The 12336-nt window shown below is 43.1% G+C and overlaps 1 protein-coding gene across 3 annotated transcripts in view; it reads left to right on the top strand.

Moving 5' to 3' along the window:
• LOC139116299 (uncharacterized) overlaps positions 1-12336 on the top strand; it is an 82797-nt gene that overhangs the window by 53798 nt on the left and 16663 nt on the right. For all 3 annotated transcript variants that reach the window (XR_011548274.1, XM_070678922.1, XM_070678923.1), the window contains exons 13-15: positions 10509-10607; positions 10818-10921; positions 11756-11833. Coding sequence is in view for 2 of the 3 variants with exons in the window: in XM_070678922.1 (XP_070535023.1) it covers positions 10509-10607; positions 10818-10921; positions 11756-11833 (281 nt within the window). In the remaining variant the exon portion in view is untranslated. The remainder of the gene's footprint in view (positions 1-10508; positions 10608-10817; positions 10922-11755; positions 11834-12336) is intronic.

Genomic DNA, 12336 nt, shown 5'->3' with positions numbered 1-12336 from the left:
AAACAATGGCCCTCCTGACCTTGATATTCCGTGGTCTCGCTATCCCGATTGCACGGCACAAAACTGTCGGGCCCACCAACTGCCTCGAATACCTCGGCATTGAATTAGACACCATAAAGATGCAAGCCCGCCTGCCACAAGAGAAACTCGACAGAATACTCGATCTCTTCGCTTCTTTCCTAAATTGCAAATCCTGCACGAAAAGGCAACTACTCAGTCTACTCTGTCACCTCACATTTGCGTGTCGCGTCATGGTTCCAGGAAGAACTTTCATTTCTAGACTCATTGAATTTTCTAAGGCCACACAAAAACTCGACTATCATATCACCCTTTCATCAGAAAGCAGGCTTGATCTCACAATGTGGCACCATTTTCTCGCGAGCTGGAACGGCATTTCCATGTTCCTTGACACAAGTACAACAGCAGCATCAGACATGGAACTTTATACAGATGCCAGTGGCATTGGTCACGGCGGCTTCTTCATCGGCCACGGGTTCCAAGAACGCTGGGACAGCAACTTGCGCTTAGACTCCGACCCTGCACTTTCTATAGCCTTCCAAGAACTGTATCCTATTGTCATTGCCGCTCTCCTGTGGGGCCATCTTCTGGGCGCGCAAACGCATACTGTTCCACTGTGACAATTCAGCTACCGTCCACATCATCAACAAAGGACGCTCCAAGTCACCCATCATCATGAAATTAATGAGGTGCCTCGTTCTTCTGGCAGCCACACATCACTTCATGTTTCATGCCAAACACATCCCTGGGAAGTTGAACACTATTGCTGACTCTCTGTCTCGTTTTCAGATGTAGCGCTTTCGGGACGAGGCACCATACGCTGATCGAGCCCCCTGCCACGTGCCCTCAGAGTAATGTTCCACTGAACGAAGCTATGGCAATCTTCCAGCAAGCATCACTAAGCAAGAGGACAATCGGTTCCTATACGTCGGGGGTTCGTGCATGGAAAACTTTCTGCTCGTTGTCAGACGTTCCAGTGAGTTCAACGTCTCTGCCTGATGTGTCTGAAGAGCTTTTAGTCTATTTTGTTTCCCACTGTGCCACCTTCCTTCACCTGAAATTGTCCACTATCAAACTGTATATATCTAGCGGGAATACGCTCCTATTACATTATGAATGGCCATCACAATCCCCTCGTGTCAGAATACGGCCATCCTTACCCACGCCTCAAGAATGTTCTCACGGGGATCCATCGTGTACAAGGCTCAAGCACAAGACCACGCCTCCCCATTACAGCCGACATTCTCCGGTGCATGTGCAACATCCTCAATGAAGGAGTATTCGGCCCATAGGTAGACCTTCTGTTGCAATCGGCATTCCTCCTTGCCTTCTTCGGGTTTCTACGCTGTAGCGAGTTCACATCCACCACCCATAAGTTTGACCCTCAGCGTAACCTCTGCTTCGGGGACGTTACCACCACTGCATCCAACGGACGAGTCTCCTGTCTGTCAGTACGACTGAAGTCATCAAAAACTGACCAATTTCACCGCGGCTTCAACCTGCGCCTCTTTCCAACGGGTACCGCAATCTGTCCTGTTTCCGCACTACTCCGTTTCATGTCTGTCCATTAAGCTATGTGTCCAAGTGCATCCGAACCCTTTTCCCTCCTGCCAGAAAGAACACCTTTAGACCGCAACACGTTCACAGCATTTCTGCTGACTGTTTTATCACGTATCGGCCTTCGACCAGATTTCTTCGCTGGCCATTCCTTCCTCATTGGAGCAGCCTGTGACTTCAGCCGCAGCATCACAAATTCCAGACCACCTGATCCAGACATTGGAAGATGGTCAGGCAACTGCTATCGACTTTACTTAAGAACATCAGAAACTTCCTTGTGTCATGCTTTTCAACGGCTAGCCTCCTAATTCTCATGGCGCCACCCTAGTTTAATTCTGGACTCACTGGGTGCACACTCAAACACGTTTTAACGGCTGCCTATTCGTCATTGCAAGTCAGCCTCATTCTATTGCATTATGACTCACACGTTACATGTCTCGTCGTGTTTCACGTCTGTGTTCTGTCACCTAACGTTCCTACATGTACGTCGTTTCCACCTGGGCTCGCTCAGTTTACCTGTCCCCCAGGACCCCCTCCACCCAAGCCGTATCATCACCAAGGTGATCCCTTGGGCATGAGAACCTTGTCTTCGTTCCATGTTTCCACCCAGGCTCGCACAGTTTACCTGTCCCCCAGGACCCCCTTCCCAAAGGTCGTATCACCACCGCGGTGTTCCCCTGGGTGCGAGAACCCCTTTACTATCATAATTCTCAATTTCTTCCCTCCTTTTGGGGGTCACTTCAGTCATACTTCCTTCGTTTGGGCTTTGGATTCCATCCTGACCCCCATTTCTCGGGAATTCCACTCCTTTCCCACATTGCGGCCTCTCAGGATGGATTCATCATCAAGGTCATTCAGACCTTGACCCCAAGGTCACCAATGACCGTTGCTCGGTTGCTTGACTGAAGCGGCCCTCTCCCATTCATTTTGCTCATATTTTATTTTAGGTTAGTTTGCTACTTCTATTTTGACTGTTTTGTATTGTAAGTTTTCATAGTACTTAGTTTGAGATCTGCGAGGGCACTAGTTCTATGCCCTTTACTGCTTTCTGCTTATTTGAAGTACTCACCCAGTTACTATCGGGAAATAACCCTTGGGGCTCCATTTATGCAAGATTAAAACTTGAACTTCCTGCCTAGACTTCCTGTGACGTAGGTAACCGGACTCCCTAAGTTACTCAGTTATAATTCTTGCACGACTGTCTATGACAGCTCCGTACGGCTCCCGCAAGTTTTTTCGTCGCCGTGGCTGCCTTATTCCGCTCAGGATCGACAGCTAAGTTGCAATTTCCCTTTTTGGGTACCTTCTTCGTTGTTGTCAATTAGTTTTTTCCGCTATTTTTGTTCTTCAACGAGTTCTTGAACGTTTTTACGTGTCAGCCTTTTTGGCTATTGTGTTACGCCACATGTTCCATAGCTTAGACGCTCTGTACTGTATTGTTCATCGGCGTTTATTTCACGGCCGAGTAGTTCTACAGTCTATATTTTCTAGTGTTCCTATTTTCAGTGTTCCTTGAAAATTCTTTATTGTTCTTTGAGTCATCACTCGTTTCGTTTTTTGTCATGGATTTTTCCTATCGAACGTGTGATTGTAAGCAGCAGTTCTCGCTGCAGGACGGACATGAATTATGCTCCAGTTGTCGAGAATGCACAAGGAGTCAACCTTGTGAAATTTGTTTGACTTGGACGCAGGATGAATGGTCTAATTTCGCTCCCTTGCTCGACGACGTCACCCAGGACATCCCCGGGGCTGACCCGTCAGTTTCTGAGTCGCGAGTTTTGGTTGGAATGCACCGTGCTCATATGGCTGGTGACACCAACACAGAAATTAGCTCCGTTCAGGGTGGACGACCTCCTAAGACAACGGAGGCTTTGTCCGACCCACAACAGGTAAGTGATGTCCGTCCGTCATTGAATGTTACCGAAGGGACGGTTAATCCCGGTGAAACAACGCAATTGATTTCCACCGCGGGTTCTAATCTGCCCGGTTTCGCGCCAAGCGAGACCACGCCACGTATCTCTGGGCAAGCTGCGGCCGGTAGGGGGGGTCCTGGACTTCTGCACACTAATCAGGTTGTCCAGGGGCCAATCCCGCAACAGGGCGGGATAATACCAGCTGGAGCACGATTAGGTCTCCCTAATCTCAACCAGGCTACAGTTGGTGGGGTTCCTGGTCATATGTACACTACTCAGATGAACCAGGGACTTTTACCACAGCCGGCTGGGGCAAATCAGTCATACACTGCCCAACCTAGGGATCAGATGGGCCATCCTAACATCAACCAATATTCTACACAGTACCAAGGTTCGATGTTTGCCCCTAATGGACCACATCAAGGCCCTTACCAAGGAAATTTCCAACAAGCCGGCACTTTTCAGCCGTATGGAAATTATCCTCCCTTTTTCCAACCAGGCACGTATTACCAGCCCCCAGGTTGGAATTACTTTAACCCAGTTGCCCCTGGGCAACAGCTACAGTACCATCACCCAGTCGGGATGAATGTTACACAGCCGGGGTTTCAACAACCGGGTCCTAACGTGGGTACAGGTCTTCCTGCTGAACGCATTTGTCCCACGGGGCCTACACCGGTACAGAGCCGCTCGTCTTCGACGGGCAAACAGGCTGTCGCTCGCTCGACTCATAAGTCGGTTTCCACTGGCAAGGGACGTCGTGGTGTTAGGCGCATGCATACGTCCCCTGCTGGCGTGAGTCGTCCTGGTGCCCCTTGTTACGGCCCCACAGTGTCGACGCATATCGGGCGGCCTAGCGCAACAGGGCAGACTTCAGCGGTTCGAACCAGTTCTCAGGTACTATGCCCATTGTTGCAAGAACTAGAAAGTCTCAATCCCATGACACTCATAAGCACCACTCGACCCCAGCGTCAAGCGATGAGGATAGCGAGGATGGCTTAGCGCCCACGTCGCACTCTCGGGATATTGGCATTGACCGTGACAGTGTGTCCGTCCACGCTCCCTCTGAGGATCATGATTTGGACGGTCACGAGTCAGACGCAGCAGCGCCCCAATCAGTTGCCAGCGATGCTAGGTCAACTCGAGGAGAAGGAGGGGATGCGGAGGAATCACAGTCTTATGTCGAAGATTCCGTTGAAAAGACATCAGACAGTTATTTCCGTCGCTGCTACGGATATATCTATGAGACATTCTGGGAGGAGTGTCCTCTACCTCCTCCGCCACCTCGGCCTGAATCTCACGTGTTATCGTATGTCAACCCAACAGAGAAACAGACCGAACCTCGTTCTTTGCCTAACTCTCGCGCTTAAAACCGCAATAACGAAAGTTCAGAACGAGATTGCGGGGAACAATGCTAACACTCTGCCATTACCTATTGGTAAGTTACCGGTAGCGTCCCACCTCATGCGCAATAAACGATATAAGACGCATGACTCATTATTCACAGCCGGCCTCCCTAAATTGGATGCAGATGCCGGTAAGGTGGATAATCAAGCTGGCTCGTTTAAATCTGTCACGATTGACCGCACCTTATTGCAAGTAGAAGGTCAGTCTGTCAACGCGACAGTAATGACGCTCTCTCATTTGGACTGGCTCGTGGCTCAATTGGTACGCATTACCGAGTCCACTGATCACCCAGACCAATTTGTGGACTTGACTCGAGCCGTGGAAAACACCCTCGTGCATGGCCTCGAGTTTTCAGTTCGTAGTCATGCTATGCTACAGTTATTGGAGCGTGATGCGTTTCTAAATCGCTCTTCGGTCCAATTAACTGACAAGCTTTAAGCCAGGGCCCGTGTCGTGCCCTTGGATCCTAAGGCTCTATTCGCTGGCAAGCTCGCGGAAGATGTTCAGAGTAACGCTTGGCTATTTGGTCGGGAGGGGCGAAAGTTGGACGGCTTTGGGGCTACACGCCCAAAACAGTCCTCCAAGAAGTCTAAGCCCAAGGGTAAGGCACAGTCTAAGTCATTTCGTACTCGTGCCCAACCCTGTGAAAAGGACAATAGAAATAAGGCTAAGAAGCAATTTTCAACGTCCACTTCGTCGAATGCGGGCCCCAAAGGTCAGCGCTACTGACGTTCTAATAACACTACCGCCCATTCCGTCGCCAGACATTTCGGTGGGAGGGCGATCACCTAACTCATTTGTCAGTTTCTATCTTCAGGACATGGCATCAGAATCGGACGGTTTGTTTTCCCTTGGTCCGCTTTCTGTAGGCCAACAGGTTATCCCTGGTAATAAATACTAGTTTCCCCGCCTCCTAAGGTCTGTGGGATTCTGTGTTTTTCCCGATAGTAACTGGGTGAGTATTTCAAATAAGCAGAATTGTAGTTTATACCTAAACTAATTTCTGCTATGTAGAAATACTCACCCAGCACACCCGCCCGCCTCCCTACTTGGTGTTTTGTATAACCTGGGGGAGTGTGTTACACTGATTTTGTGGTTGATGGGTGTGTTGCACCCCCCTCAATACTTGACTAACCTTTCTTTTCTGGTTGTTTTGCACCTAGCGGTTCTTCTAGTAGTTTGGGGAAATTGTCACTTCCTAACTGTCGTACTCTAACGAGCAGGGACAGTCGCTTACGGAGTATATATAACTGAGTAACTTAGGGAGTCCGGTGACCTACGTCACAGGAAGTCTAGGCAGGAAGTTCAAGTTTTAATCTTGCATAAATGGAGCCCCAAGGGTTATTTCCCGATAGTAACTGGGTGAGTATTTCTACATAGCAGAAATTAGTTTAGGTATAAACTACAATTATATTTGCCGTTTCATTTTGTGCTTTATTCTATACCGTACTTTGTTGGTGTTTACGTTCTCCTTTTGCAATAAACCCTCCTGTCTTTCCTCAACTTAGCGGTGGTGTGTTCACAAAGTCACCTTGCTAGCAGTTCATCATATTAAGATGTGTACCCCTCTCTGTCCGTATATACTCATCTACAAATAAATATTGTGTATGGTGCGCTCATGATTAAATATAAATATTAATAGTAGTGATAATATACAGATGTATCCAAAGCTGAGTCACATAGCGATTATCACTAAGCTACTCATGAATATTCATATGGACAGTATAAATAGTCCCAAGACAATAGGGATCATTGTCACTTGCTAGCAACGGAGGGGCGGGACAGATGAAGTATGTAAAGATTTAGGTGACGGGGGTGCTAGTGACTGTTTTCTCGAGCCCACTCGCCTACCCTATTTTAGGAGATCACTCGCTCAATGTACAGCCGCAAAACAGATATCTCAATCCCAATCCTTAATACAATATCATTGAGCGAAGTGATGAGGCTTTAAATATGATAATTTTTATATTTTAGGTAATTTTCTCAGTTTGTGACCTTAATGACCTATACCAACCCAGGATATGTTGTGAGACAGTTTCGAAGGCTGTGAACATAATCTTGTCATATTTGGTATCGATATATAGTAAAATTTGATCCAGAAAACAAAGCTGAGGTAAATTTTTTCATTGCGGATTAATTTTTGCAACATTTCCATGTAAGACACACAAGAACTGATGAGAAATTTGGATCCAGGATAATTCCAGGTGTCGTAATCACCCCCTACAGTGGAAGGAATTTCACTATCTGTAACTAATTTAAGTGCTGTTTACATTTGAATGTTAGCGCTCATCATAGGCGTAGGAACCGGGGGGGCAGGGGGGGCGGCCCCCCCCCCCCCAATGCTAAAGTTGGGGGGGGGGGAGGTATACTTTTGCCCCCCCAACTTTTACAAATACACATTGACTACGGCTAGCTGTCCCAACTATTGCTGAGTGCTATGTAGGGAGTTAAGGCGAGGTAAAATTAAATTCTTTGTTTGCCGTCCGCGTGCGGGTAGGTTTTTGGACGAAATCTGAAAAACAAACACAGATCATATGATCAAAAATACGGTGGGATGTGCCCTTCCCTTGTTCGCGATGTCGCAGTAATTTACTTTAATGTCGCAAAAACGCAAATGTCGTACGATCGTTTCCATACAAATCAGATTACCTATCTTAAAGGGGTACATCAATCGCTGTACGTAAAGTGTATATGTGCACCTCCTGTTGTAGCGGACTGCAGTGTACTGTAAGTGAAGATCAATCGACCGTTTCACAAGTAGATTTCTCCCTCAAAATTTTCAAAATGGCGGAAGTGCGTAAAATCTTTTTGGTCTCCATACAAGACGGATCGAAAACAATTCTTGACTGGTTTAGCTTCGAATAAGGAACGGAACAGAATTTCCATCAGCTTTTCCACGATCCGCAATTGATCACGATGTTGGATCTGCACCGTGGCAAGCAGGTACCGCCAGGTAAAATGTTCGTTGTTGAATGCTCAAAATAGTTCGTACGCGGTGGAAGTTGCCCTTACTTTGAACATTTTTTTCTGCGAAAAAACGATTTGGACATTTTATAAGTCCTGATTAGAATTCAGTTTTCAAAATAGCAATAGCCATTTGGCATTGCTGTCTTGACAAGCAGAATATTTAGCATTGTAGTATGCAATAGCGTCAGTTTTCTGTCATTCATATGCAAAAATAACTATTAGTCCGCATTTTCGGCAAGAACGATGATATCAAAACCTGCTCGTGTTATAATGAATACAAAAACTCACACTAATTCCTATGAATTTATGGCTCAGACTACAACTGAGCTGCAACAATGACCGCGCATGAAAAAATTTGTCCGAATTTCAGGCAGCGGTGTCCGAAGTTGCACGTGCAGCTATATTTAGTAACAAATCTGACATTGCGATCAGCGCTATTGGATTTTGGCTAAAAAATAGTTGATACAAAAAATTCGGAATAAATAGCCTTTAAAGTTACAGCTAATGGAGCATTTAACTCAACAGAAACAGTGATCAGGACTAGTATTTATTTGACACTTAAAAAGGAGGATTTGTACTCGAGGCTGTTACGATTTGTTCAGCTACCCACTCTTCTTACTGTAAAAGTTGTAATTTTATGGAATGGATAGTAGTTTCACCTTTTACCAAGATGTTTAGCATTTGTTTCCTGGGTGACAACTACATACTTTGTTATACTCAGTAACTTTTGCAGTTTTATATTTGGAATTTTCAGGTTTTGCAAGAACACCTTTTTGTTCTAAGCTTACCCCAACATGTTGAAATGCATAGTGTACAGTTGTCAAAACAACTGTTACTACTCGTTTTTCTCCTATTATCTTATTACCTCATCTTGGCCTGCTTTTACTCATGGACTCGTCTTAGCTTGCTGAGAGGTGCTGGTAATCTTCGATTGACTACACAAGATATTCAGAGTTCGTTGGTACTACATAGACTTTATTTCTCAGTAGACAAGCTTGACAGCTGCCATCGCCCAAGATACGCTTCTCCAATTGTCTGTCCTCCTACCCTGTCTGTTGTATTTTTCTCTTGTCCTTTGTATTCCCTTTCCTGTATTATTTTAGAATGGGATTTTTAACGTTATGTTTAAGGCTTGGTTTGGATCATATGATAGATATGAATTAAAGATGGAAATATAGTCCAATCGTAAACATCAATACAGATCTCGATCTTAAATGTACATGCCATAATTAATATACAAATGTCACTTCGACACGTTGCAAAATTGAAGCCATTGCGTAAGCGGTGAAGTTCTTATGTTTCTTCATTAGGTGTTGATTCAAATATATTTTGAAGTATATTTTGTTTTCTTCAAAACTTCGTAAACATCGTCGTAATACGTTATTTGCATCTTTTACATTTGTCGCAAATATGCTTTTTATTCATTATTGAGATCTTGTTATTTTAATAGTTTTACTCTTGCCTATGACAACCTAGTGCAAAAACCTCCGTCAGAGACAAACTATAGATCTGCGTAACACAACCAGTTGATTACTATCACACTGTACATGTGGTACACTAGGGCCTATTACTGGTAAAGTGTTTATTGCCATTGTTTATTATGGAGTTTTTGTTCAGACTCACAGTCACCTAACTCTAAGTATGCTTGTTTTACTTATACAAATATAACCTTTGTTTCCAAGCATTGCTTTCAACGTGCTTAATGAAGAGCATAAGAAACACTGCATTGTTAAATGTAACAGATGATTTTTCATACTTGTGACCCATAAACCGATGGGAAAGTTAAAGTTTATGCAATTGATCTATGTTGTGTGTTTGTTTTTTGTTTTTTTCGCTGGCTGGCTTGTAGGTTTTTCAAATATCCAAGGACAGCAAACAAAGAATTTTCTTTACATGGCCTAATACATAAAAACACAAATATTGAGACATTGCCATATGTGAAAGTAGTGGTGCTTTCAGTACATTTTTAACTATTTAGATTGATTTTGGCCTGTTTTAATTATTTTAATTTATTTGTGTATGATTTAATATTTTAATTTATTCATATATGCAAATTTTAGATCATAATTCATTCATCACCAGAATATAGGTTACCTTTGCCCCCCCCCCCCCCCCCCCAACCGTGAAGTGCTTCCTACGCCCCTGTCATAGCATTAATTAAAAAATCTCCAAGGTTGTAAATACATTTCCTGTCATCTGGCCTTATGTAAACATGATCAACAAAGGGGTGGAACATTTGATATCCAGGAGGGGGTTGAGTCTAGAAGGTTGATGAGGTAGCATTACTTTTTACCATATCCCTTGTACATTTTTTCCCACTCTTTATTTTTTCCCCACTCTTCCAACCTTACTTTTTGTCGAGCCTTCTCTGGCTAATTTTTTTGTTGACATTTTCTTATGTATGTAGGATCTGCTTGTCCATTTGTTATAGAAGTTGATATGCATGTTCCTAAAGATGACCTCCAGTACCTAAGTTGCAGACCTTATTTGCTTTTGTCATTCTTGTTTTTCTGGTTTAAATATTTCTTGAATGGACCAATTCAAACTGAATGTGCATGAGCATACTGTCCTTGACTGTATTGTTTTTACTTAAGATAAAAATGAGAATAAAAGAGTTACAAAAACCCTTATTCACTTTCAATATTTCAGAAACCTGTAACAGTCTTGATGTTTCTGCCAGTTATTTTCCAAAAGAAGTCATGGAAACAATGATGCAGTTACTAACAAACTCTGATCATAGTGCCTTTGGTAAGTGTGTAATGAAACATCAACTTGAGGTATAATGAAATATTTACATCTTTGTATGTCTGTCAAAATAGGGGAAAGTGTGCAGCAATAATGACTTTTTTCTGCTTAACCCTAGTGCAACAACTAAAGCAGACATAGGTATGAAGAAGATTGTTGTGTAAATACACAAATTGTGATATTTGTTCTTATTGTTCACAATTTTTTTTGCAGGTGATATTTGGTCATTTGTTCTGTCAACTGAGAGCAGCCTGAGTTGTATCCCAGTCTTTGAAATTTTCTGTAAACTTATTTTCAAAGAGCATCCAGAAAAATTGGTAAGACTCCGTAGTCAATAGCCGAGCAGATATTGTAGTTTCATCTTTTAGAAATTGGCAGGACTTTCTTACAGTCCAAACTAAGGATATAAATCATTATATCATGTTTTCTTTGACAATGAAATATCTGTTATATTCATGAAATATGATTAACACTTTATCAAAGCTTCTCATTTGCTCAGCTGCCAATGATGATACATTTTATCAAATGTCACACCCACATCCATTGTTTTTTCAATTTTTCGGACACATAGAACATCATTTCAGAAACTGCCAGACTGAGTTCAGTTGCTTTGTTATCTGCTGTATATTAACCAAAGGGTGTCCTTATTAGATGTTCAAGTTAGAAAAGTTGCATCCTTGTGTTCTTTTATCCCGCTTTTTTGTCACAATATTTTTTTTCAAAATGATATCATAATCTTTTATCATATACCCATGCCCATATTGACAATGAAAATAAGTATGAATGAATCAGAAACTGTCAAGAAACATGAGATTCTGAATGTTATGTGAGAAACTATCACTTTTTTCAATTTCACATGATCCATGCACACTTAGAGGGTCGTATATTGACCATTGACATTAAAATAAGGTGAAAGAAATGTTACAAAATGACAAGGCAGCTACACAACTTCTCATCGATAGGCTGCCAAATTTTATTTGAGGGATGTCAGCAATTCAGATTATTCAATTTTTTATATGCATTTTTGTAATTTTGAGAGTTTTTGTGAATCCAACTTATTGTTATCTGATCTATCAAATCAGGACACATTAAATCTTTTCAAATAAAGTCTTTGACAGTAGATATTAATCATCATTTTCTGTTTGCAAAAGGTTTGGTTTGTTGAGTTAGCCAGTAAGAAAAAGGACAAAGCCATGGGTGTGACAGCATTTACAAGGACTAAGGAAAAGGTAGTTAAAACCATCTTTATAGTCCCCGCAGATGCACTCCGGCGGGGACTTATAGATTGGGTTCCATCCATCCATCTGTCTGTCAGTCCGTCAGTAGCCGTTTCTCTGTCACCCTGAGCCGATTTTTTTCAGACTGTGTGCAAGGTTAAAGTACTCTGCCATACATATGCACATCACTTTGTTTCACAATACGATCCAATATGGCTGACAGGTGGTCATTTTGTTGCAAAGTTTTCATATTTTTAGTCCCCATGGACACCGGGGGACTTATAGGTTTCATCATGACCATGTGTGCGTCCATCCGTCCGTCCGTCCATTCACACAGATATCTCAGACTTGGTACAAGGATTACTTCATATATCATACATATGCACGTCAATTTGTTTTGTGATACGATCCAATATGGATGCGGCCATTTTATTATGATTTTTTCATGTACAGAGCCATTACACTCGGACATGTTTCAACCGATTTTATTGAAAGTTGGTACAAGGACATTGACC

Source organism: Ptychodera flava, chromosome 17, assembly GCF_041260155.1.
Source record: "Ptychodera flava strain L36383 chromosome 17, AS_Pfla_20210202, whole genome shotgun sequence".
NCBI lineage: Eukaryota > Metazoa > Hemichordata > Enteropneusta > Ptychoderidae > Ptychodera > Ptychodera flava.
The sequence above is the reverse complement of the archived record's forward strand: the minus strand, read 5'-3'. Positions and strand labels throughout refer to the sequence as shown.